The sequence below is a fragment of the Callospermophilus lateralis genome, chromosome 16 (genome assembly GCF_048772815.1).
Source record: "Callospermophilus lateralis isolate mCalLat2 chromosome 16, mCalLat2.hap1, whole genome shotgun sequence".
NCBI lineage: Eukaryota > Metazoa > Chordata > Mammalia > Rodentia > Sciuridae > Callospermophilus > Callospermophilus lateralis.
In genome coordinates, this window is record NC_135320.1 from 83,514,913 (window position 1) to 83,541,856 (window position 26,944).

General features: G+C 61.4%; 1 protein-coding gene across 2 annotated transcripts in view; it reads right to left on the reverse strand.

The window, feature by feature from the left end:
• Window positions 1-231: 231 nt before the first annotated feature.
• St3gal1 (ST3 beta-galactoside alpha-2,3-sialyltransferase 1) overlaps window positions 232-26,944 on the reverse strand; it is a 76,213-nt gene continuing 49,500 nt past the window's right edge. For both annotated transcript variants that reach the window (XM_076836042.2, XM_076836041.2), the window contains exons 2-7: window positions 15,237-16,109; window positions 9,437-9,633; window positions 8,390-8,569; window positions 7,079-7,124; window positions 5,820-5,939; window positions 232-4,241 (exon numbers count right to left, since the gene is read on the reverse strand). In XM_076836042.2, coding sequence (XP_076692157.2) covers window positions 4,068-4,241; window positions 5,820-5,939; window positions 7,079-7,124; window positions 8,390-8,569; window positions 9,437-9,633; window positions 15,237-15,542 — 1,023 coding nt within the window. In that variant the 5' untranslated portion in view covers window positions 15,543-16,109 and the 3' untranslated portion in view covers window positions 232-4,067. The remainder of the gene's footprint in view (window positions 4,242-5,819; window positions 5,940-7,078; window positions 7,125-8,389; window positions 8,570-9,436; window positions 9,634-15,236; window positions 16,110-26,944) is intronic.

The window sequence follows — 26,944 nt, forward strand, 5'->3', positions numbered from 1 at the left end:
GGCTCTGGAGGCTAGGAGACTCATTGTCACAGAGCAGGGAGGGTCACAGCCGAGTCCAGTCCTGACACTGGCTCTGTCTCCCTAGTCTCTCTCCACGTGTGATAGAAATGACCCAGGAGGCTCCCGGAGATCTCGAAGCCTCGAACCATTCAGCACTGGAAAGTTCTAGGGAATGGAAACATCGGGCCAGGACCAAGCCAGGACGCGGTAGAAAAGCACCCACCACAGCCAAACGATAAAATAGCTCTTTTTTATTCACTTCAATTCGGATCATTGGAAATATTCCACAATAAATAAAACCGAGCAGGGGCTGAGAGACAGACTCGCCAATGTCAGGTCACTCAGCTGCATCCAGGTCACCCACTGCTCTGGCAAAATCAACACGGAGGGGGCGAGGGGAGGGGAGCGAGATTTAAATCACCAACAACCAAGGGAGGAGATGGCAAAGGAGAAAGTGCTCGATCAGCTTTGGCTTTAAGGGGAGTGGGCCAGGGCTGAAGGAACCCCCGGAGGGGGGACCCCACGCCCACCCCTGTGGGCAGCTCCTGATGCGGGGAGATTAAAGCTACCGTCCTGGCCCTGGGCGCCTGGCAGGGGGGCAGCTGAGGGCAACTTGGTACCAGGTAGAGCTGAGCTGGGTTCGGGGTCCTGGGGTGACCAGGAGCTGGAGGCTGGTGGGCTGTTAGGAAGGGAAGAGGCTGGGCACTCTGCCAGGCGGAGGCCTCCCAGGAGCGGCCCTGACGTCTCCTCCCGGGTGTCAGGTGCAGGGACACAGATCAGGGACCTCATGACAAATAGGGAGGGTGATCTGACAATTCCAAAACTGGCTGGCCCAGGCCACAGGGGGGATGAGCAGCTCAGGGCACGTGGCCACAGACTAGAAGTCCACACTGGACACCATGGTATCAAACAGGGGACTGCTGCTGGTTCCCGAGGACACAGTAGGCATCGGCCCTCTAATGGCTGGACAGTGGCCATGCAGAGCTGGTGTCCCTGGAGAAGCGGGTTCCATCATAGCAGGTGTGTGTGTGTGGGGCTCCTCGTTCTCACGCTGCCTCCAGGGGAACAGAGAAGCACGGGAGCCAGTCTGAATGCTCTCTCTGGTTCTGTTCCACCTGTGACCCAGAGGCCCAGTCCACATGGAGGTAGGATTGGCTTCTAGGGCCCTTCTGATGCCACAGCACAGAATTCCTCATGTGCCCTTTACGGGAGAGTGTCCCTGGCCCCACGGTGCTCCCTGCTGGCTTCCTGACTCCGCCCCCTAACCCCAGCCCGCATGGTCTGCTGGACAAACCCGGTTTCAAAATGTTGAAGAATTGCTTCTCTGTCCTGTGCTCCTCCAGGGAGCCAAGGGCTGCAGACCTCTCCTTTTCCTAGCAGTGGACATGGGCAGGGATGTAATGCAAACCACTAGCAGGTCAGGGGCCGGCTTGCTGGGGCCCCTGAAGGACTGGAGACTGCTGAGATCTCGTGGCCCCACCTCGGTGGCTTCGGATTCACTGTGTGTGCTGCAGGCAGGAGCCCCCTGCTCCCCCGCAAGCCCAGAGCTGCTTTCTACCCCCTGAGGAGCACATGCAGTGGTGGACACAGAAGAGCCTGTTCACCTGCAGGTGGAAAGACCTGCTTCTCGGCCATCCTCACCCCAGGGCCAATCAGAGCATTGCATTCTGGCCATGTGACTGGCTGCCATATGGCTAGGTACCTGCTGCTCAGCCAGTGAGACAAGGAAGGGTCTGCATTTTAAGCACGGAGCCAACAAGGTCCTGATCTTGCTCCAACTCTTGGACTTGTGCTCTTACAACAGGGGCACTTCTAGTCACATGCCCTCTCTGGGCCCTGCTTTGCTCATCTGTAAAATGGAGGGCTGTACCTGTGGGCTGGAAGGTCACTTGCAGCTGAATACTCTCACGGGAGGGAGGGAAGGAGAGAGCAGATGGCCACCAGACTAGCTACCCAGGTGGCATCCAGCCCAGATGTGGGCGGGCTGCAGCTCTGGGACCTGCTCTCATGCAGTAGAACCCAGGAGGTAGCCTGTCAGCCTGAACCTGTCACCTGAACACCAGAGCTTTTAGGAGATGGTCAGGCGGGGCCCGGGAGTCAGCGCTCCTCTCTGCACCAGGGCCTCCAGTTTGTCCCTGGGGTGGATCAGCGACCAATAAGCATCTGTGAGTTCTTTACACCCCATGTGACTGTGACCTCTAGCCTCAAAAGATGCACCCAGGCCTCACGGTGGCTGACCACCCTTTACCCAAGGACAGAATCTCAAATATGGGAAGATTTTAAAGCTTAAACAGATTTTTTTAAAAAAACAAAAACAAAAACAAAAACAAACCACCTCCTGGATCCCGAATCTTGAGTGTCTCTAAAGAGTACGGAAACTCTCCCAATCCCAAAATACTCCTATGCAGACTTGGGAAAATCACAGTCAGTGTGCAATTTCTGAGGACCCTTGTGAATGGCCTGAAGCCACATGTGGCTCCTGACAGAGGCCCCCAATGGCCTGTGATTCTTCCCTCCCCATTAGCTGTGGGGACCCTGAGCTGGGGACAGTGGGCCCTGCGGCTGCCGTGACTGCAGCCTTCCTGCTCACAGGGGAACGGACCTCCCCAGAGCAGCACTGGCCTTTGGGAAATGCCTCCCAAGGGAAAAGTGGTTTTCTGATGGGGCATCAGTAACTGCAGCCAACAGCCACTGTCCCCTGTGGCTCCCCACCTCCAGCCCCAGGGAGGTTTCATTGAGTCGGGAGACGCCTGGCCTGAGACTGAGTTGGGTGGTAAGGAGGGACGTGAGGACGGGGTGCGGGCAGGGAGGCAGGAGGGGACTTCCACACTCCACCAACACGACCCTGGCCCGCCCCCCGCGGGCCCCCAGCCACTCATGTCGGAGGACTCCTGGGCCCTTCCTTTAAGCTCTCCGCCCCAGCTGCCGGGAAGCAGTGGAAGCTCTGTGGAAACCCAGGGGGGTCGCAGCCGCGTGCGAACAGCTGAATTAAAAAACCAATCAATAAATAATCAGGAAGGCGACGAGGCGGGAGAGTGACGAAGAGTGAGGAGGTGAGGTATGTGCAGGTGGCCGATCGATCCGTGGGTACCCCATTCCACCCCAGGACACCAAGAAGGCGGCCAGCACAACTGGCCAGAAGCCGGGGCCCTTGGGAAACAGGCTGGCTGTGCAGGTGCCAGACCCAGTGGTCCATGGAAACTAGAGTGGACGCTCCCTGGCAGATGACCGGTGGCTGGTGTGTCATCCCTCCTAAATCAGAATACGAGTCCCCGCCGTGGAGCAAGGGGATGGCTGGGAGTGCCCACCTCGCGTGGGGTCCTTGGGTCTCTTCAGCCGTGGGTGCATTTCCCCAGTACAAAGGCACATGGACGTGGTCAGGTCTGCTCTCGGCCACCATCAGAACCACGGAGATTGATCACTCAAAGGAAGAGTTTGGGAAGAGGCGTCTGTGCCCGTGGGAAACTGGTGGCCAAGCAGCTGTGACGACCTCCAGGGTCAGAGGCCTGTCCCAGCCATCCTCAGTGAGCTTCAGGCAGGGATGGCAGGACGAGAGGCCAGGACGAGAGGCCAGGCTTCGTGCACAAGCAGGTCTCGCCCCAGGCTGGCAGGGCCCAGTGCGGCTCTGGCCTAGAGGTAGCCGTCACTCACGCTCACGCATCCCAGTAAGCGTCAGAGTCAGGCCTGGCCAGCCTCTTCCCACCTTCCCAGGGGTCACCCCTCTTTTAGAGCAGTGGGTCTTCGACATTGGTCCCCTCCACCCCAGGAGCCAAAATAATTTTCACTTGCAGACTGAGCCTCCCAGCACCTCCCCAGCTCCCCCAGCTCAGGGCAGCAGAGGGGGCTGCTCCCACCTGGGACAGGTTCTAAGCCTCGCTCTGGGGCCCTGACAGAGTGGGCAACTCTGCTGGGTAGCTGCTGCTGAAAATGGGGTGCAGGAGGCTGCGCCGGGCCCTGGGCACACCGCCAGGCTGGCCCTGGGGGCTCCGGGAAGGGAGAGACTCCAGCAAGATGCCGAGGCTGGAAATCGAGGTGCCACGTGTGTGCGTCCTGATCCCTTCGCAATGTCATCTCCCCTTAAAGATCCGGATTTTGTTGATGGCTGCCAAGGTGGCTGTCACGTTGGACTCAAAATCGGCATCATGCACCCCTGTCTTGCGGAAAGCCCCCGCTGATGGGTTGTTCTCCCAGTAGTGGTGCCAGTTCCCCTTGCTGTCTGCCCCAAAGCCATACAAGTCCACCTGGGGGGCAAAGTGAAGGTAAGATGAGACACAGGACCTGGAGCAGAGACTCCAGGCAAGGGAGCCCACCCTGAACCCCACGTCACAGTGGATATGCAGAGATTCTAGAAATCCTTCTCCGGGTCCCCAGGGGCTCGACAAACACAAAGCAAATCAAGCAAAACTCAGTCCGGAGCAGCCTGGAGGCCTCAGGAGGGACGGCAGGCGGCTGACCCGAGGGCAGCCCCCGCCAGGGCGACCTCTTCTCCACGCTCGAGGGCCTGGGCAGTGGAGAGTGGGCTTGGAGCCAGGCAGAGGCTCCTGACCCGGCTGGCCCTGGGTGTGTCGGGTCCCTTCTCTGCACCTCACTTTCCTCATCTGGAAATTGGGCCAGGAATGGTGGTCACAGGAGACAGGTGACAGGAAAGGCTCCTCGCCCGAGGGGAGGCCAACATCTCCTGGTCTGGGGCCCTCGCTGGCCAGAGGCGTGGCCCTCACATGTGGTAAGCACTAGTGAGCAGGCCTCCCATGCCCAGCACTGGCTGGATGTGTCAGAGCTGGGTGGCCCTCTCTCTGCAGCCACTGGGCAGGTGACATGGGAGTGAGCCTCGGCTTCCTGGGTGTTTGTGGCTTATGTTGCACCAGCTGAGCTCCTTGGAGGGACTAAGGCTGAGCTCAGGGCTCCCACGGCACAGAGGAGGCAGGACCCAGACCCCAGGGGTGGAGGAAGCCCCTCTGAGGTGGAGACACTGGAACTGGGTCTTGGCAAGGGAGTAGGAAGGGGCAGGTGGATCCTCCAGGGAGAGGACGTGCCATCTGGCCTGGAGGACAGGTTTGGGGGGAGGGGACAGCTCTGCTGCACGTGCAGCTTCTCAGTAAGTTCCCCACGGACCCAGGCTGGCAGGAGGGCAGACGGGAGAGGAGCTGAGCAGGACCCTGGGCTGTGAGCAGCTGGCTGGAGGGGGATGGGCAGCCCCAGGGGATGGGACCCGGGGAACCTGCCCCCCAGGGCCACTCCCTGGGATTCCAGCCAGGCCAGGCGGGCTGGGCGTGGGCATGGGTTGTATATGACAAGCAGGGACATCAGAGTGCCCTGTGTAAACCCAGGGCTGAGGAGGAGGGCAGGTGTGGCCCCAGGTCCTGCTCCTCGGCCAGGTGGACACCCGGACCCAGGTGGGCAGACAGGTCCCCAAGGTCATTGGCCTCAGCCTGGGTGGGAAAGGGCACCTGTGGGCACCCGGCTCCCGCTTCCAGTGCGTCTGGGCCGGGATGTGCCCGGGTGCTGCCTGGGCTGCAGACAGTCTTCAGGAGCACCTGAGGTCACCACCATGAGTCAGCCAAGTGTCCCCCCCAGAGCCCACTCGAGTATGAGGTTCCACACCCCGTCCTCGTGCTGCCTGGCCAACACCAGAACGTACCAGAAGCCTCACTCCCGGGGACCACCTCACAGAGGGCCGTCCCTCCCGGATGTTCCCCAGGAGGCAGGCCCCACGGGCCACGAGGAGACACGGAATCTGAGCCATGAGGAGCTGGTGGCCCACCCTCCCACCTGCCTCTCTCAGGACTGTGCAAGGGCAGCCCTTGTCCCCAGGGGCCTACCTCGTCACAGATGTGCATGGAGAAGATGACCGAGAGGATGCCGGTGGACGGGTACCGCCCGTGGCCCTGGAGCCAGCTGTCGAAGACGTACTTGATGAAGGCCGGGTGGTAGATGAGGATCTGTGGGGGAGGTCGGGCCCCGAGGGGCTCTGGTCAGCAGAGGCCGTGAGTGCTACTGGCCAACACCAGTGTGGTCAGGGGACACGGCCCTGGAGAGGGCTTGCTCACATGCTGGTGGGAAGGATGGACCCTGCCTACATTGTGAGGTGGTGGGAAGGGCGAAGGCATGCAGAGGAGGCCACAGAGCTGGGAGAGAAGGTGACATTAAGTAAACACCCAAGGAGGCCCAGGAGTGAGAGCTGAGGCCTCACACAGAAGGGGTCCACAGAAGGGGCCCCAGGAAACAGCAGGAGAGGGAACCAGGACCCCAGCGTGGCTGCTCTGCCTGGCACCGTGGGGCTCATTCTGACCCTTCAGTGGCCCGGGATGGTGGTTTCCCTCTCCTCCTGCTACGGATGAGGAAACCGAGGCTCAGGGAGGCACATGACCAACGCGAGGGACCAGTGTCAGGCCACCGTGAGAACATGAGGGGACTTCTCAGGCAACAGAGCTGTGCACGTCCAGGAAGCCTAATGCTGCCTCCGGGACTGGACTGGAAGGGAGGGTCTGCAGTCTCTGGGGAGCAGTTCATCTCTCCGTCTGGCTTCCAGGTGCTGCCACCTCCGGGAGGCTCTCTGCTCTCCCTCCCTACGGACTCCTGGTGGTTCCCCCTCAGGGCAGGCACAGGGCAGGGGGTTGGAGGAGCAGGGAGACCTCAGTCCTAGCCCTCTCACCAGCTAGCTGTGTGTCCCTGAGCAGGTTAGGGACCTCTCTGGGTCTACTTCAATGTGACGTGTGTGTGAAGGGCCTGCAGTGGGCACTTGGCTTCCTTCCTTCTTTTGCCCTTTACTCGTGTCTCAGTCAAGTCCGCCCAGGAAGCCCCCTGGAAAGATGGAGCCAGCTGGGGCTCGGCTCAGAGCCGTTCAGGGAAGGCAGGAGCTGCCCTCCTGCAGCCCACACCCCGGATTACGGGGCAGCACCTCGGGTTCTGGGGCAGGTCTGGGGTGGCCCGCAGACTGCCATCCCTGCCCCTGCTGCTCTGGAGACCCCACTTTGAGGCCCGTCTGCACCGGCCTGGGCTGGGGCCCTGTGCAGCTTCAGCACCACGGCAACGCAGGGCTGAGCAGGAACCCTCGGCCTACGGGGCAGAGTCCACTCACCTTGTCCTTCTTCACCTTGATCTTCGAGGGCACAGGGACGTAGGTGCTGCAGGTGGGGAGAAGATGGTTAGCATGCGGGAGCCGCTAGAGCACCTACAGCCCCGGGGTGTCCACTGGAGAGCAGGGCAGGCCAGGCCAGGGGGGCCTCTCCATCCCACAGGTGCCTCCCCTACCCAGCGGGGCCCTGCCAGCAGCAGACCCACTGCGACACCAGGGGGCGGCCTTGGCTCAGCAGGGGACCGTGTGGCTGGGTTCCCAGAACAGTCAGGACTGGGATTTGTTCCCAGCACAGGCTGGAGGACCACAGGGGGACCCGCGAGGCCTGGACCTTGAGGTCCACAGTACCTGTGCTCAGCAGCTGGGCTGCTGGCTGGTGACAGGTACAGGCTGATGTGGCCCCAGCCGGCCTTGCTCACCTGGAGGTCAAGGGCACCAGCCCAGAAGCCAGGGCTCTACCCACTGCAGCTGACTCGGCAGAGCCTGGGATCACCACCAGGAGACCACTGATGAGGCCCCGCTGGGCCCTGCTCCTCCCAGCCCTGGACTCTGCCCTGCTCCCTGAGCCCTGGGGGCACGGACAGCCCAAGCAGTTCCCGAAACCCGAGTTCCTGGCACTAACGGCTCCTAGGAGACCTGGCCTGGGACCAGGGGGCATGTGGAAAGAGGAAAACTGAATCTACTCCCTCCTGGGAAGGGCTCAGGCCTCAGAATTGGACCCAAATGGCTGCCCAGGCACCGGGTCAAGTTTGATCTTGAGCCTGTGGCCGGGCCACACCCTGTTTCCTCCTTGGGAGAATGGACCTAGGGAGGACCACGGCACGGGATGAAGACAATCCCAAGCTTCAGGTGCCCTGTGTGGGGCCTGGTCAGAAGACGGGGCCCCTTCCCCTCCAGGAGCCATTGCTGCTTGCCCATGCTCCGTGCCCAGCGTACCTGCCTGGGGAGGCAGAGGCGGCAACCGCAGTGCCCCCCCCGACCCCGTGCCCCAGGGCAGGCCCGCTTTACAGTTCCTGGAGCAACGGCTGTGGCCCTTGGGAGCTGGCCAGGGCTGTGGGGGGCGTGGACCGAACATGCGTGCAGTCCTTGCCGCAGGGGACCCCGAGTGTCCAGGGCCCCTGGGGAGTAGACCTTGGAGGTCCACTCAGGAGTCCCCAGTAGGATGGCGACGCCTGTGGCTTTGTGGGAGAGGTTGGAGGTGGAGCCCAGTCAGAGCTGGCCTGGCCAGGGGAGGCAGGAGGAGTGGGGGGCAGGCGCATGCCCGGGGGTTGGGAGGGCAGGCCTGGGCCCAGCCAGTGCGCGGTGGGGACTCACTGGGAGATGGTGCCTGTGGTTGTGGCGCTGACCACCCATTGCAGGTCGGTGATCTTGAAGGGCACGAGGACCATGCTGACATTCTCCCCAAGCTCCCGAAAGCTCTCGGGGTACACCAGGTGGTGAGTGGTCTTGCTGCCTACGTCGGCCTCAAACCCCACCGTGGGGGCCTTGTTCATCCTGGGAGAGGAAGGGAGGCAGAGGGCTGCGTGGCTTGGGTGTCCCTGGAGCCTCAGGGCACAGGTCACGTGGTTTAGATGTGCTGTGACCTCGGGTGTGTCCCCTCTTCCCCGGGCCTCAACTTCCTCCGTGTGCAGATTAAAACACTTTCTGATCTCAAGGGAGCCACCACCCAAGGGGGATGGGCTCTCTATGTGACACCCAGAGGTCTTCGTGGTCCTTTATCACGGTCCCTGAGACCTGGGGTTGGACAAGTGGTCAAGCCATGGAGCTGCCCAGTGGCAGCCTTGACCTCGGGTCTCTTTGACCCTGAAGCTGACTCTGCCTCCACCACCGATGTTCCCGCTGGACACCAGGAACCCCGAGAGCCAGGTCAGGGGTCTGGGGACATCATGTCCAGGCACAGAAACAGGGGCTGTTGGAGGAGGTGGCTGAGGAGTGCCAGCCCCGCCCCAGCTTGTGCCCTGCCGGGGGCCCTGGTGAGCAATGCGGCCAGGGTCGCGGGAAACCCAGGGTAGACTTGGGCCTCTGTGGGGATGTCTGTAACTTGGGACAAGGAGATAGGTCGACATTAGAAGCCTGCGGTTTGTCACAGCAAACGGGGTATGAATTTGACAGACCAGTGTCTTCAGACCCCCACCCTCTCTCCAGGCCTCCCCGCCCAGCTCCCAGGAACCCCAGGTTCTTCTCTGCACCCAGAGAGGCCCTCCTGGCCCACTCAGCCTGCAGAGCAGAGCTGGGGGACACAGGGGAGCGGGCCCTGGGTGCAGCCTGGGGCTCCAGGATTGGAACCTTGGCCTTCTGACCTGAGCCCCGCCGGGCCCCTGTGTGCAGCCAGGAGCCTGGGGCTGGGGGTCCGGCTCTCACCTCAGCACAAAGTCGTGGCTGTCTATCTCAGGCCCGTAGAAGGACTCCTTCAGGTTGCCCGAGTTGCCCACGACAGCACAGCGCCGGCAGCCCACCAACCGCTTCTCCAGCAGGGGGTCCACGTTCCCGGGCACCACGCTGAACAGCTCCCTGATGGTGTCGTTCAGGCTGTTGGGCTTCTTCTCCCGCTGCAGCTTCTGTGGAGGAGGGGACGGTGGGCCTGGTGCTGCTGCTGGCCCGGCAGACTCTGCGCCCCGGCCACCTGCCCACAAGCGGCCAGCTTGCCTCTGCTGGCACCTCCTGCTGCCCTGCTTGTGGGCTCTGGAGGTGACAGCAGCCAGACACAGCTGCCCACCAAGGAGCCCAAGGCTGCTCAGGAGACAGAAAGGAGAGTGCTCTCATTCACTCTGCCAACGTCCACAGACACCTCCTGTGTGCGGTGGCCTGTGCTGACAGCCGGAGGCAGGACGCTGGCTGCAGGGGAGGGCCTCCATCTCCCTGGGGTCCCAGCAGAACCTCTGGGGTTGGTCTCACTCCTGCCTGCTCCTAATGGCTCCCAATTCTGGACACCAGGTTCCTGGGGTTCCAGGCCCTTGGTCACACCTTAACAGAGCAGCAGGGGTGGGCTAGCGGGGGCCTGGGACACACCGACTGCCCCCCCGCCTCTGCTGCCCTCACGCTCCCACCCTCCGCAGCCCCAGGACTACTGCACCTCCCTATCCTGACCAAAGGGCGGCCGCTGGAGGCACAAGGCCCTCCCTCATGCTGACAGCAGCACACGGCTTGCAACTTCTGAGACCAGCTCAACGGCCCCTTGCCCCAGGACTCCTTCCTGGCCCCTTATGCAGTACTTCCTGGATGCAGCACTTTTGGTGCTAAAGCCGGGACAAGTAGTTCACCCTCTTGGTCCCTAAGGCACTGCCCAGGTCTGAACAGTGTCTCCGGTGGCACTTGGGCCCTGGAGCCCTCGGGATACGGTGTGAGCTGCGGGGCACCTGGCCCAGGAAGACACAGGTGAGGAAGGTGCTCCCAGCGAAAGGTCAGGTGACTTGGGCCACATGCAAACCAGGAACTGAAGCTGGGCTTTCAAAAAATCCACCCTAGGTTTCCCCTAAACACAGCCCAGGCCTGCAGCCTTGCGACCTTGACCTTCAGAAAGCCCCGCCCCTGTGGGTGGGGGATGCTGCACTGTGGGGTGATTCCATCAGCTACTACCCTGCCCCAGGGACGGGGTGGCTGGGAGAGGAAGAGGAGGCCAGAGAGGAGGGAGATGAGCAGAGAGGTCCTCAGGTGTCCAGGCCCCGCTACGTGGAAGGAATCCGAATCCCCCAGGGAGGCGCGTGAGGAGACCCTACTGTTGCTCTGGTGAAGACAGCTTAGCATCTCCTGGGGCAGGAGACATGGGACAGGAGCTCCAGTTTGGACATGGATTGAGTGACCCCCAGGCTGCACGTGTTGACACCTAGTCCCCGTTGTGAGGTCTTAAGAGGATGCCAGACTTCACACGACCATGGTGTTCAGCTGTTGGGCCATCTTGATTAGGATTTAAAAAGGACATCAGGGTGCAGCCCCCTGGCTGAATATTTGTGGCTTTACAAGAAATGGAAGAGAGAGGAGGAGACCCACACGTGTGCCATCTGTCTATTGTCATGCACGTGCTGTTGCCTTGGGACTCCACTGGGAAGAAGGCCTTCGCCAGATGGAAGCCCTCGTCCTCCAGAACTGTGAACCTAAACAGGCCGTTTTTTTTTTCTTTTTATAAAGCGGTCTCTCTCAGGTATTTCATTACAGTAATGAAAAATGGACTAATAAAACAGGCCACAGGGAAACTGAAGGCAACGTTACCTGTAGCACACGTCACCCCGACTAGCACACTTATAAATTTTAAAAAGGAAAATCACAAAGGATGTGGAGCAATGGAACCCTTGTGCACTGCTGGTGGGACTGTAAACTGGGGCGGTTACCGTGGAAGACAGTGACTCCTCACTGGGGAACACAGAGCTGCCCTCTCACCCGGCCATGCCGTTCCCAGCTGCCCAGCCAAAGGAGTGGACACAGTCCCGAGCCAGTAATGGGTCGCTATTGGGAGACCTACGCTCATAGCAGCACCGTTCACCAGAGTCAAGAGGTGGACAGACCCACGGGTCCAGACGTGGAGGAGCAGATAAGCCCAGTGTGGCCTGAGAATGAGACAGAACATCATCCGCTGACACAGGAAGGGGATCCACTCTGGGCTGCCACGCTGGGCCTCAGAACGTCACAGTGAACCCGCCTGACGGGCAGGGCAGCCGGCAGGAGTCCCCTGGAGGGGCATTTCCTGGAGAGTCAAACTCACCAAGGTAAGAAGCCAAGGGCGGGTCCAGGGGCTGGTGGGGCGGGGGCAGCTGGCTTTGTGGTGCCGACTTTGGGTAGGGGTGAGCAGCGGTGAGCCACAGGACGCTCTGAGAGGGAGGGTGCTGGTGCACTGTCCCCTGACAGGTGTCAACGTGATGGACGTCGCGCTCCGCGTGCGTTACCACGACAGCAACTCCATGTCCAGGATGGACCCCGGCTCTGATAAGATCCCTGGGGCCGCCCCACCTTCCCAGCGTGCAGACAACCTCCCGGGGACCCTGCTGCCTGACAAGCTGAGTGGCACCACTGCTCCTGCTGTCTAGGGACCACCTTGCGCCCCGGGATAGAGGACCCCAGCCAGGCCCGGGTGGGAATCTCAGTGGAGGCCATCAGGGAGGGTCCTGTGCCCCCACCTCGAGACCAGGTGCTGGGAGCAGCGAGCGGCCTCACCATGTGCCCTTACCAGGGAGCAGGCACTGCGTGTGCCCGTGTCCCCAGCACGACATCCCCTGGGCACCTACTGTACCGCACACGGGCTTTGCAGGGGCAGCTGGGGCTGAGGGCTTGGGGTCAGCTGTGTGCCTGGCTAGAAGCACAGCCCATGCCCGCCTGGCGCCAGGGCAGGGCAGCGAGCGCTCCCACGGGACCATGCCAGCCGCAGTGGGAAGCGTGGACCACGAGGTGGAAGTGAAACTGTCCCGCAGACACAGTGGAGACCGGACATCACCCCAGGCACCCGCCCAGTATGTGCACGGCCACACATGCTACCCTCTCTCTGTCAGAACCAAGGCTGACCAGAGCTAGAGATGGGGGGCGGACCTCAGGCCAGGTAATGGGCCGGTAGCCCAGCAGGAATGACCGCAGGTGCCCACAGTGCCGTGCCCTGATCGCCTGCCTGTCTCCTGCAGCAGCGTGTGGCCCACTCTGCAGGGACCCTGGTCTGTCCAGCTCTGCACTGGGAGGCAGAAGCAGAGCCTGTGACAGGGAAGGGGCTCGGAGGTCAGCTGGCGAGAGCATGAGGACAGACCCAGGAAGAACTTGGAGGAAACCCAAGCATCAGCATCCGGGACCTCACACATACGGCACACAAGGGGCGGGTCACTCAGCGTTATGTCACTGATGTCACTGGGGGGACAGTCTGTAAGCCAGACACAGGAGGGAGGTTGAGAAGTTCAGACACCTTGTCCCTCAACGTCCTGGCCTCTTTCCAGGTACGTGCCCAGTCCTGGACGGTGCCTGCTCACCCCACAGCGCCACCTGGAGAGGCACCAGTCTCCCTGCAGGCGAGTCCCAGACCTCCCAGCCCCGCCCTGCGCTGGGCTTGTAGCCGCTGTCCCACCTGCAGGCAAGGTGGCCGGTGGCCCTGTCAGTCGAACATCAGAAGAGCCAAGGTCAAGGCTGAGCCCCTGCCCTGTCCCTTCTGTGGCTGAGCACACCACCTCCTTCTCCAGACATGGGGGTCCCCACCGGTCCTGCGCTTGGTCACTTCCCCAGAGCCCACTGAGGACCTGGCGCTCAGCACAGGTTACCAGGCCAGGTCGGGCTGGGCTCCAGATCCACCCCGCTGGACCCCCCGAGGCTCACAGGCGATCCCACTCCTGTCAAGGAGGCCACTGCTCCTCCCACGCAGGGTTCCTCCCAGAAAACGCTGCGAGGGCAGCTCTGCCTCTGCAGCCCAGCGCACTCCAGGCCCTGCCCTGAGCAGGGCGCGAGGGGTCCCGAGCGCCCCAGGCACGGGTGGCCACTTGCTCATGATGCCCCTCCGTTCCCGCACGCTCTCTCACTCCTCCAGTCCGACGCACAACCTGACCCCCCTGCCGCAGGGGCCTCGCCGCAGAAGTCATGGGTCAGCCTCTGAGGGCCCCGTGGCCAGCTGCTCCTCCTCGGCCTCTCCCCGCCCACCTCCTGCTCCACACCCCCCACCCAGGCTGGGGACTGTGTTTGCACTTCTCCCTGCACAATGTCGCCTATTCCATCTGCATAGACTGTGCCTGCACACAGAAGTGCTCAGCAGTCCGACACAGAGGCGGATTTCTCACTTCCCTTCCATCCACTTTGCATTTATCAACCAGAATGGCCTTTCAGATGAAAAGGCCAGGCTCGGCTGGGTGGGGTGCCACACTGGCTTCCTGCTGGACTTCCTTCACACGGGGTCTTCCTCTTCCTGGCACCTGCTCTCCTAGCACCCCAGCCCCCGACCTCCTCCACCCCTCCAACACACCAGCCACCCCCAGGACTCTTGCACATGCTATCCCCAGGACCTGCAGCATGTTCTCTGGAACTTTGCATGCCTGGTGCCCTTTTTTTGCATTTGGGTCTCAGCCTCAGAGTCGTCCCTGACCACCCCATTTACAGTATTACGTCATTAATGTCACTGAGGGGGGGATATTCTGGCTTTCTCTGTCCTTTGTGAATGGCAGTAGAAGCTCCACAAGGCTACGGATCCGAACACAGGAGAGGAGGTTGAGAAGTTCAGACACCCGTCCCTTAACTTCCTGGCCAGTTTCTAAGTACGTGTCCAGTCCTGGACGGGGCCTGCTCAGCCCCAGAGCACCACCCGGAGCAGGCACCTGTCTCCCTGCAGGTGAGTCCCAGGCCCCACACTTGTCATGACGACACATCTCGGGTGACCTTCCTGAGAGCACTTCCTTCCAAGGCTACTTGGCTTGCACTGGGCCCTCCAGGCTCATGGGTTCTGCATCCACGGGTTCAACCAACCGTGGCCACAAAATAGCTGAAAAAATCGCCTCTGTACCAAACAATGTGCAGAGTAAGCAATAGAGTACAGCGGCATTCAGGTGGCGTTGGGGACGATAAGTCATCGAGAGATGGTCGGAGCTCATGGAGGATGTGAGCCGGTTACAGGCAAATGCCCTGGAACATCAGGGGGCTCACCCCCAGACATGGAGGAACCCCTGCGTCGGTTTGCTTCTTATCTCTACCCTCCCATGGCAGTGACCTTACATTCTGACTGCACCACCTGCCACCGTGAACCGCTGGTACCAAACGGGCCCAGGGTCCAGTCCCCAGAGCCCAGAATGTGGCCTGGAAGGAGGGCCCAGCAGAGGAAGCCCCGAGGAACCTCTAGAGATCAGCCTGGACATGGGGTGAGCCCTGGCTCCAAGGACAGGTGCCCCCCTGGGAGGAGAGGGATGGGACACAGGGAAGCGTGGCCCCTGCAGGTGGAGGCGGTACAGCTGCCAGTCAAGGGACAGCGTGCACCCCAGAGTCCCCCGCAGTGCCACGGAGGAACCGGCCTGAGGACATCGCGACCTCAGACTCTGGCCTCCAGTCCAGAGCAGCAGGCTTGGGTGGTCCTAAGCCTCGCGGTCCTCGGCAGTTGCTAGAGCAGCCCCCGGAGACGAGTGCCCTGAACTTGCTCTGACGCACAGGTGACAGGTGCTCGCAGGGCTGGTGTGTGGCCCTGGAGCCCCCGCCCCCGCCCCGTGCCCACTGCAGGACTCACCAGCCACCACTGGTAGGTGTCCTCGGCCAGCAGCGCGTTGTGGGCGTTGAGCAGCGGCGGCGGCGTCTGGTTGAAGCGCTGGTCGAACCAGGCCGACAGCCCCGGCTGGCTGACGCAGTGGGCGCAGGTGCAGGGCCGGGACCTGAGCAGCTTCCGGAGGTTCTCGGAGAGCTCCAGGACCATCTGCTTGGGGAACCAGGCGGCGGGCACCGTGGTGTGCGAGTAGTTGAGGAAGAAGGAGGTGAGGAAGATGAGGAGCACCAGGAAGGTGAGCACCTTGAGGGTCCTCCTCCGCACGGCCACCATCCTCACTGTCGGCGGGGCCCCGTGACGGGCGGGGAAACCGCCCAACTGGGCAGGGGCACAGAGGAGGTCCTGGAGGCGCAGGTGCAACCAGAGGGGAGGCTGGGGGCCCCAGGAAGGCCTCACGGGCCGTGAGGGCCAGCTGCACCCGCACGGAGACGCGGCCGCCCCTGTGCCCTGGACACGCCCGGGCAGTGCACAGAGACCATTCCTGGGGCCTGGCTCTCGGCCTGCAATCGGTCTTTTAGGAAATAATGTGGCCTGCTTCTTCTAGGATCCCAAATGAGCTGATAATGTCTCTTGATGACGTTTTAATTAAGTGTGATAACAGTGATTTTCCCACTCAGAGGGGCTCAGGGCAATTGATCTTCGGGACAGTCCAGGGACCCTCGGGGTGAGGACCTGGAAGGACGGGGCTTGGCCCTGGATGCAGGGCGCCCTCCTGGCTACCCTCCTCCAGAACGCGTGGTTTTTGGTGATCCCTAATGAGAGCCGTGTCGCTCCATGCTGTCACCAGGGATGTGGCAGTTGGGCAGGCGTCTTGATGACCACACAGAGGTTGTCCGTCATCTGCATAGAAAAAGAGGAAGAAAGAAAGATGACATCCTGCCACCTCGCTCTCCTGCATGGCCCCAGATGGATTCTGGGGTCTCCCCTCGGTGCGTGGCCAACCTGGGGGGCTGCGGGGACTGGTCTGCCCTCCTGAGCCCCAGGGAATGTGTGTGCAATGGGAAGTTCCTGTCTGTCTGCAGGCTACCAAGGCCACGGTTGGGGGGGCACCCCTCCACGCCTCGCCCAGCCCGAAGCTGGGATGAGGAAGCATTCAGCACAAGCGTGCGGGGTGAGTCGGGGGCTCGGGGTGCACACTGCACCACCTGCCACTTTATCTGACCACCTATCCTGAACTGCAGCAGCAGAAGCCGCAAGAATCACAAGAACAATGTCACACTTAGCGCACGGTCCCCGCCTCTACCACCACAGCTGGGCTTCCCATGGCCACGGTCGAGCTCTGCGTGAGCAGTGTGTGGCCGCGGGAAAGTTGCTCAGGCTTCCTGGCCCTCGGTTGCCTCCTCTGTGAAGCGGGCCACCTCCCACCCACATCATGGCTGTGAAGAGAAGACGAAGGAGGCTGGCGGACCGTCTCTCAGCCTCCGCGGGGCTCAGCGCTGCTTTGTCCATATGAGAGTGTGTGAACGTCCTCCATCCCTTCAGGGCCACCGTGGGGCTAGTCCTCAGAGCCCACCCCGCCAGATACCAGTCTCCCTGTGTGTCTTGGAAGAAACTGAGACTCAGGGATGGCGAATGACACTCCCAGGGTCCCAAGGTCACAGAGAGAGGAGCACGCTGGGTCTAAGCCCTCATCCATAACCCCCTGTCCATCCTTGGTGGTCTCTCTGGACCACAGCGAGAGGGGGGCAGTGTCTTCTGGGCCCCCCCCCCTGGGGCCGTCTCATGGGTCGCGGCCTGGAAAGTCCTCATTCAGATGCCTCGGTGCTGCGGCAAGCTCGTCACTGAGACGTGGAGGTCGGTGTCACACTGGCAACCACGGTGGTTTGCGGTGGGAGAGGGGAGAGCTGGACAAGGCCCAGACAAGTGGTGGGACAGCCCAGACCCAGCCATACCTGCAGCCAGCCCCACACCTTGACTTTCCAGTGAGCTGAGAGAATGAACCCCCACCTTCATGGAAAGCTGATCCCTTGTAACTTGAAGCAAAATGACTGACCCACGGTGACAGGTGCTCCTGCCCAGGCCGTCCTCCTGTCCAGAAAGCCCAGCCCACTGTGCCTGGCTGGCTGGCACTCACAGGGCCCCAGCTCCACTCTGCCTGCACCGTCCACTCTCCTCCCCGGGCAGGGAGCTCCGGAAGGACAGAAACTCGGCCTCAGCACTGTGGTCCTGTCACCTGGCACATACCCTGTGCGCAGTGGAGTTCCAGAAGGAATGTGGAAAGGAAGGCCAACACAAGGTCTGGCAGAGAAGCACAGAGCAAGAGACAGAAGGTCTGATTCTCCCCAGGCGGTACCACTATGTACTGTGTGACTGTGGACAGTGACCTAACCTCTCTGAGCCATTCATTCAACTGCAAAACAGGGCTGATAACTGATTCGGCTCAAGTCCCGCCCTTCCGTCCACCAAGGTCCGCCCATTGACCCAATTCATTCCCTACAAATATGCTGGTCCTCATGCCACTCCAGGCCCTGGCTAGATGGTCAGGATGCATAATTGAGGCTCCCAAGGCAGCAAGAGGCCCAGGGCCTTCAGGAGCAGGAGCATCAGGGTGGCAGGCTGCATGAGAGTGGGTCGGGCTGTGGAGGCCAGTGGAGACCGGCTCATCTCTGAGGGACAAGGACCCTTGTGTGGGTTGGAGCACAGGGGTGACGTGGTCTCACACACCTGTCTTCATAATGAGCTGGGCTTGAGACGTGCTCACAGACCCCAGTGGGTCGGTCACACAGGATCCTGCATGGAGATGAGGCCCGGGCCCTGGCTGGTGACCCCGTCCCTGCTGCTGAGTGGCCATCAGCCCCTGGCCCCGCGGGAATCCTGGAGAGGCGTGGGGTGGGTGCGCCTGAGCAGGTCACTGGCACAGTGGGACTCAGGAGTCGGGGCTGCCACCAGGGGGGCCTCCGGAGAGGATCAGCACCCCCTCCCTGCCCCGCCACAGGGAGCTGGGGACAATCAGCAGGGACAAAGAGGACAGCTGGGAGCTCGTGGACTGTGAATGAAGAACAGCGCGGAGGGAGGATGGCTGCTGAGCCCCTGTGAACGGCGGGCAGCGCTCCCCACGCCCCGGGCACCACCGCAGCGCAGACAAGCCCCAGGGAAGGGGGCAGGCAGGACAGGCTCTGGACAGGACAGGCCCTGCCTCCGGGGCGCCCAGTGGTGTCGGTCACTCCTCTCCTGGGCTCTCTCCTCCTTCTTTCTTGGGTTCATCTCTGGTCTTTCCCACTTGTTGGATGGCGCCCTCTATAGGACACCTGCACAGTCTGCTGGAATCACACCCCAGTTCTTCCCGAGTCACATTCCTCCTCCTCTAGCACGTCCGTCTGGTCACTGTTGATGACCTCCAGCTCTGGGTGCCTCCTCCGTCTCGTCTGTTTTTAGCAAGCGTCGATCGCAGTGTCTTCGAGGTCCACCTGGGCTGCCCTGGGGTGGCTGCCCTCAGTGGGGCTGTTCCTACCACCCGGCCTCTCGCCACCCTCTCTGGACGCCTGGTCCTGCGCGAGGCTTGCCCGGCTGCCTGCCGTGGACATCAGGGGTGAGGCTGGGGAGGGCGGTCAGCTGACGGCCGAGGGACCCAGGGGTGGTGCTCCCGTTGGGTTGGGCCTGCCCTCCTGGGCACCTGGCGTGGTTCTGATCGCTGCTCCCGAGGGCGCAGGCTTCTGAAGCCCAGACCTTCCTCACAGCCCTTCTCTCAGATCTCTGTCCCCTGTGCCGTGACATGTCCCCACCCCAGGGTGGCTAGTCAGTGTCCCCGCTGCTCCTTCCTGCTTGGTTTTTTGAACTCTGAACCCAGGTAACTCCGACACTGAGGACGCCCGACAGGAAGAACAGGGGCGCAGCCGTGAATTCCTCTGTGTGGTCCCCTCGCTCCAGCCTCTTGGTCCCCTGGGTCGTGGCTGTCCTGAACCCACGCACGTGCTCATCTCCCTACCCGTCCATTTTAGCTTCTCAGCTTCTATGGTCTAACGCAGCTGCTGCCATAGCCAGACCCGGAAACCACGGTGTCCACCCCTGCTCCTCTGTGTTCCTGGCACCTGGAGGGGTGTCCAAATGTGTTAGGGGCCTGGAAAATGCAGAGGAGACTGTGGGGGCAGAGGGCCCTCGGGTACCCAGTGTATCTCCTTGCACCAGCCACGAGCAGACAGGGAGGGGAAGCCCAGCAGGTCAGCAGGCTGCAAAGTGAGGGCTCAGTGCAGCCTCTGCAGCCACCACCTCCCTGTTCCCAAGTCCAGCTCTGGCAGCCTTCACTGGGTATCAGAGGCCCCCCACACACACCAGCTACACCCAGCCCATGTGACTTCCCGGTCCCTTCTGGGTTCCAGCTGCTGTGAGCCTTCTGGTCACTAAAAACCAGATCTTCCTGTGTCCTGACCTAGGGGGACGCTGGCTGGCTGGCTTCCCGTGGTGGCACAGGGTGCGCAGAGTAAGTCTGGCCAGTGGAAGGAAGAACAACGTTTCCAATCCGGTCTCCAGCCCCAGCCTTGTCGCTGGACAGTTGGAATCCATCAACTGTGTTTGCATGAAGAATTTGCCAACGGATCCCAGCCAACAATTGTTGGAATAAAAATGTCACATTCAGACCCAAGTTTAATTCCCAACCCTCCTCATTCCTGGCTGTGTGCCATAGGCCAGGCACTTCACCTCTCTGATCCTTGGTTCCTGAGTCTACACAATGGAGCTCATGATGCTCACCAGGGCCTCCTGTAGGATGCAGTGATTCGCACAGTGGGCAGCTCAGCTCTGTGCGCAGAGTAGGTGTGCGACGCAGATCAATCCTATGCTTACTTTGGCCTGTCCTACTGCCAGAGTTACTTAAAAGATGGAGGGAAACCAGGCACCAGCCAGTATGCACCAGGCTGCAACCAACAGGTTGCCTCTGACCCACAGAATTCCTTGCTTCCCTTGCTCAGAGCTTTGGACCCTGGCGCTTCATTGCTTTCTGCTTCAGTGACCAGGACCTCTCAGGAGCTGCCAGGAGGGGGTCATAATGCACTGGAGGGGCCCAGGTTTCCAGACCCTGAGTGCTCAGCAGCAGACATGCCTCAGGACAGGATGCAGTGGCCTGAGGGGCAGTGTGTGGGGCTGCAGGGACAGACCCGCCTGAGTCGGCAGTTCTCTCTGGCCCCTGAGTTCAGCTCCCAGTCACTCCAGTTTCCACTCCTGGATCACTGGGATCCTCTTCCCACAGGCTCAGGAATGCTGGTGCGCCACCCTCTGGAGCCTCTGGGAGTTACAGCACCCAGCCCCGGCCAGCCCCTCTCAACTCCAGCTGCCAGTGTCCCACGGGGCGTGTTCCGGGCATTGTTCTTCAGTCTGCAGATTCACTGTCCCCATTTGAGGCCACAGCAGCCCTGGGTGCAAATGCTGTATCAGCTACTTCCTGGCAAAGGGACCCTGGGTACAATAATCTACACACCGTGCCCAGCCAGCTCTTCAAGACGGGCAATCGCATGGGTTTGAAGCATGCAGAGGTGCCCAGCATGGAACGTGTGCTGGCACGTGGAGGCACCGCACCCCCACCTCTCAGATGAGGAAGCAGAGGCTCGGGGTGAGTCCCTGCACCAGGAGAGGCAGAGAGGGCCTGGCCCCTGTCTTCCTACCAAGCACCGTGTCCTCCAGACGTGGATCGATGGCTGACTGTCTCTGCCCCTCCCTTCTCTTTCCTCCCCTCCTTTCCCATCCACTGCACATCTGCTCGTTGCTAAGCCTGGGTTTCCAGGAAGAAGGTGCTGGCTCTGGAAACGGAGTGTACCCTGCGCAGAGTCCCTCGTGCCTCTGAGCTGTTACAGGGAGTGTCTGATTTCTGCTCTATTTCCCTATTCGGAGCATCGGCCCCAGGAGCAGCCGCGACCCAGTGAGTCAGCTGCGCCTGCCTGGAAGCCTCGCTGGGTGGATGCAGCCCAGCCCTGGCCCGGGCCTCCCGCCACCTGTCCCTCCCCTAGGCTCAGGAGTCCTTCTGGCCACACGTTGCCGTCACTGGATGATCAGACCTTCTCCCTGCTCATGTGGCTCTGCGGGCTCCCTGGCTGTCACACAGGGGACCTCTGCGATGGAGATGTGCAGAACCTTCAAGGAGACCTCCAGGAACTTGCAGTTATGATCCAAGGCCAGGGTCGGGGCTGACGCGGGGCCAGTTCACAGCACGAATTCTGATTTGGAGATGAAACTGCCTGTGCCTTGACCCTGTCTGTGCCCAGAGCTCTTAGGGTGTCCTGCTTCTTGCAGGCCCCCAGTGCAGGTCACTGTCTGCTGGAGTGGGCCTTTGTCCCCACCTCCTCCATGCTCCCTGGGAGCTGCAGGGCTGGAAGCCGGGCCGCAGTTTCCTGCCGACAGGGATCTCGATGCCACAGTTGGCCAAGGACGGCTGGGTGGGCAGCAGAGGGACCTTCCTCCTGCCTGCACGGGTTGGGGGACTGCTGGGCAGCTGCAGCTGCCTACAGACCTGGGTACCGGCCTCCAGACCCATCTGCCTCCATCTCCAGGATGCAGGGCCGTCTTGGTCTGTGCTGGCCTCCTGAAGCCTGCTGGCCTCAAAGCCCCGGTTGCAGCACTGGGCCCAAGCATCTGCAGGTCTTCCAACAAAGGTGCAGCGGGGACCACTTGGAGTTTTGCCTCGGATTCCTCGTCTAGAATGTGGGGATGGACTAGTCCCTGCCTCACGTGGTTGTGCAGAGAGGGAAATGAGTCGATGCAGCTCATACATTCAAAATGGCGCACTGAGCCCCAGCAAGGAAGTGCAGAGGAGGGGAGCACCATCCCTGCTCCTTGGTGGCAGCGTCGTAGTGCACAGCATGTGCTGCCCAGCTTGGAGCGGGTGGCAGTCAGCATGAACCCACCTGATCCCCACCCACCCCTGAAGGAGGCAGCTGCACTCCCCTGGTTGAGCTGCATCCACACACCCTTGCCCCCGCCATCAGACCCAGCTTCTCCAGAAAACCAGAGACATCGGCCACTGCGAGGGAGGCCCGAGAGGTGGCCTTGATCTCCATGACGAGGAGACGGCCCTCCCCAGGCATCGGTCAGGAACCACCTCAGGACTTCAGGTGGCCAATTCTCCTCTGCACAATGGGACCGTGATCCCAGCCCGGCTCACCCTGGGCTCACGGAAAGAGCAATTTATCAGGAACTCGGTCAGCCCTGATGGTCACTTCACAAGACCCCTCTGCCATAACCAAGGTGCCTAGAACCAAGAATATTTAATAGACATCAGAATCAGCGCTGTCCATCTATGGATGGCGAAAAGCACCCACAACAACTCTCGACCCCCAGGAAAGGAGGGATAGTACTGGGGCCGTCGGGAATCGCTTAAGTACCTTCTATGCGATGGTGGCCATGGCTGTTGTCTATGACACTGGAGCTGTCACAGCCAGCAGGGCACAATATTCCTGATGACACTGGTACAGACAAGCCTCACCACTGCCAGCATCCCATCCCGGGCAGGGCATGACCCTGGTAAGAGCAGCACTAGTTGAGCCCACGACCTTGACATCGGCATTTCCTCGGGTGCTCATCCTAAGAAGAAGCCACACTGTTTTGCTGGCAGCCACCCCTTATGTCTCATGTTCACTAGATGGCATCGAGAGGCCACCTCGGTGACGGTCCACACCCCTTTGGCTTGGCAAGGCCTCAGTGACATTCACAGGATCATGGGGAGCACAGAGTATGTCACTTCTGAGAAGGGATCCCTGTCATCAGAAAGCGTGTGACTATACTGATATAGCCAGTGTCACCTGCCCTGGGATCACCGTTGCTGGGGGAATTCAGTACTGCGAGGGAGGAGCCTGTGTGCGAGCACTGGGTGTGGAGAAGACAGGCTCGTGAGCGCAACGCAGGCCGCCACCCCCATGTTCAACACGTCGCCTGGCCGTGGCCACCGCTGCCTTCCTCCTTTGCAGATCCCTCTCTTGCTTCCGTTGCTTCCTTCACCACTCACTGGGCACTTGCTGCCAAGCAGTTGCTCCGTCCAGTGCTGGGCAGCTGGTGGCCAGGGTAAGGAGAGTGACCTCCAGCCTCACCCTCCTGCAACTCAGCCTCCCAGGGTTGGGGCGGAGGCTGAGGAAATTAGGGATCACACAACACTCCGCAGTGGATGGCTGGATGGATCATCTCAGCTGGGCCACCGTGCCTGGCAGTGTGGCCCAGCCAGCCTAGGGGCTGGCGGGAAGGTATTTAACAGATATGGTCAACATCCACAGGTAAGAAAGGAGGGTCTCTCATCCAGTGGGTGGGCTCCATCCACTGGGCAAGACCAGCCCCCAGACTGAGGTGTGAGGCAGGTCCTGCCCGGCACATTCCTGATTGACAGCCCCAGGACTGCCTGAGCCAACTCCTTAAATGAGGCACTGCACAGGCGCCCATGCCATGGGCTCTGCCCCTCGGGAGACCCCCCTGATACAGCAGACTGCCCTACCAGGAAGCAGAAGCGTGGATGGGCCAGCAGTTGTCCTGACACCTGGCAGTGGCTAGGGCCAAGCAGGGTGGGCAGGTCGCTGGGTGCAGAGAACAGAAGCCCCCCAGGCGTGGCAGCAGCAAAGGAGCTGAGGAGAGCAGGTGAGTCCAAAAGCTCAGGAAAGGTCACAGGCAACGCCCAGCGGAGGAAGGATGGCAGGTGGGACTGAGGGCACAGGCTGCGGTCACTACCCTGAGGGTGTGGGCCATATCCTGGAAGCCAGAAGCAGTCCCAGGGGGTTTCTGACTAGGTGTGGGGTCACAGCTGGTGGCAATTCAGGCAAAGTCAGGTGTGACAGAAGGGCTCTGCCCACAGGGTCATCCTGTGCCCTGGCACTGCCTGCCAGGGAGGGCTGCCACGTGCGTGCTCAGGCAGCCGTGACCATCCAGGCTCGGGCAGCGAGCTGGGAGTCTGCTCTCCTCTAGACATGGTCCCCCACCTCCTCTGCCCAGGTGACTCAGGGGCTGAGCCCATCAGGGGCTCCCATGATCCCAGGCACAATGTTGGCCCTCGCCAGAGAGGACGTGGCCAGGAGCATGGAGGGAGGGCACTGGACTGCACTGGGCAGGCTGGTCACTTCCTGGAACCCGCTCTGTGGGGCAGCCAAGGGCTGATGGCCTCTTGCTTCTGTAAAATGTCCTCCATAAATGGGCTCTGTCGGGGGAAGCAGTGAGTCTCTGTCCTCTAGTCCCTTGAGCTCGGGGCTGGAGACACCCCCACTCTTTCCATCCCAGGGACCACACCACTCCTGCTTCCTCGACCACAGTGGAACTTCGTAAGTGACCCTTCCACTAAAGTGCCCTCCTTGGCCACCTAGAGTGCCCCATCACCATCCCGCCAGCACAGATGGCCCCACGGTCCTGTTTGTTGTGCACTCCAGGGGACACTGAGGTGTCATCTCTACAGACAGCACCCCTCAGGTGGCCTGATCCGCCCTCCACTTGGGAGAACCAGGCTGCTCTCCAAGTAGCCCCCAGCATCCTCCAGACACCTGCCAGAGAGCCGACTCCCTTCGCCTCAGGTAGCCCCTCTTTCTAGAATCCTCTCCAACCCCATTCAACTGCTGCCAGGGCTTCATCAGCTGGTGCGGTCATCCAGGCCTGTCACTGGTGTGGCCTGTGGCCGGCACAGAAGCAGGGTCTGTCCTGCAGCACTCAGGTGCCAGGTGCCCCACATTCCTTCCTGGGGCTCCCTGTGACAGCCACCAGCCCCTCCAGAGCACTGTCTGCCATAAAAATGCCCAATGCCAGCACTAGGTGAGGTGGCTGCAGCCCTGGCTGCTCCTGGGGCTGGCTTCGGCTTAGCCGCCCTCTGGCTCTGACCCCGTCACCTGCACCTCACCCCTTCAACTCCTGCCAGAAAGGATCTTGGCTCCAGTTCTTGCAAAAACCCACAGGAGGTCTCCGAGCAGATCTGGGGCCCCTGGCTGTGCCCTTCCTTGTCCAGACCTCGGGTCTCTTTGGCAGCCCGGACCATCTCTTCTTGTGTGCGCCTGGCCTGCCATCCCGGGCAGTGTCCACGTAAGTGCCCCGGGTCTTCAGGCAGCTGCTCTGAGCTCTGCTTTGCAGAGGAGTTAGCTGTGCGGAGAGGCCAGGCCTTCCTAAGGCCACACAGCTCCCGAGCGACTGGCCAAGGCACAAACCAGGCAGATCAGGGCCCGGGGGGTGGGGCAGCCAGTCCTAGTTACAGACAGGGAGGTGGAGGCCTTTCGAATGCGGCCCTGGGACAGAGGAAGGACGGCTACAGCTGGCTCCTGACCAGGGACTGCGGTGAGCACAGCGCAGAGGGAGCTGGAGGGAAAGCAGCTCACAGGTCACTCCACGGGGATCCAGAGGGCAGCCCGTCTCCATCTAGTGACCCAGGAGGCCTGTTCCTTTGGGGTCTCGGTCTCCCCTCTCCTCCCGCACCAACTCTCGCTCATCTCCCTGCCTCGTCCGTTGCTGCTGTTCATGCAAACCTTCCTCCTCTAACCCAGCACCTCTTGCTGGGGTCCCGCGAGAAAACAAGCACTCCCTTGAAGCAGAGACAGAGGTTCAGAAGGGTGGGAAGCTTGTCACCAGGATCACGGCCAGGTGAGGAGGTGGCAGCCTGGCTGTGTTCTCACATTCACAGCTGCACACAGGGAACTTAGATCCACGGATCTTCTTATGCACGTGCATCCAGGGGAGTCTGTGGAGCCCCAAAGAGATCCCGGCAACATGAGGAGCAAGAGCCCTGCACCAGGAAGCAGAGGAAAATTTGTCCCTGGGCAAAGGGATTTCTGAGCAAGTCCACTGGGGAGGCTGGGAGCGTGGGGGCTGGAGCGGAGGAGCAGGCACTGGCACTGCAGGGACGGGGACTTCAGGCCGCTGAGGCCAGGCAGCCCTGGTGAGGTGCACGGCTGGAAAGAGCAGGGCAACGTGCAGTCAGTCCAGGCTGCAGAGGCCAGTAATGCCCGAGCTCCCGGGCAGCTCCAGAGCCTGAAGTAGCCAAGGGACGGGAGGCTTGGAGCCATGGAGAGAAATCCTAGTGCTGAGGGGCAGCCAGGGGAAGCCAGGGGCAGCCATGGCCAGCCGGTCCTGGGGAAGTCCACGCACTTTGCCAGCCGAGGAGGGAGGGGTAGGGACCTGTCCCTGCTGTGCACAGACTCGGGAGGAGGCTCCTTTGATCCTCATAACAACGTTGCCCCTTCACAGCACAGAACTCGAGTCAGGGAGGGCTGAGGCCACCCACTGACTGATGGCCACACAGCGGGCAACGGACCCCAGAGTCAGAACCAGATGAGAAGCCTGGGCATGCAGGCTGTGCCTGTGAGGAGAGCCACATGCTGGGGCCATACACTCTAAACCATTAAGTCCTAAGTCCTAACCACTAACCACTAAGTCTAAGTCCTCTGGGGGCTGGGGAGCACCCCAAGCTGTTCCCCTCTGCTGGAACCTGGTGGCCCTTGTTCTCACTTCCTGCCTAGTGCCATCGGTAGTCACGAACTGCTCAGCAGCTACTGCTTGTTTACTTGCTCAGGCAAATTCGGGGACATCCTCAGGTGGAACCCAGACCTGGATTCCTTCCCAGCAGGGACAGACAGGAGGCCGGGGCTCAGCAGCTCCAGAGCCTCATCCGCCGGGTGACCTGGACAAGCTTCTTGACCACAGCCAGACACGTCCCACTTCTGCATGCAGAGCAGAGAGGAGCCCACGGGCAGTCTGAGTGCGGAATGGAAAGCAGCACCCTGGCTACCAGGAGGGCTGTGTCC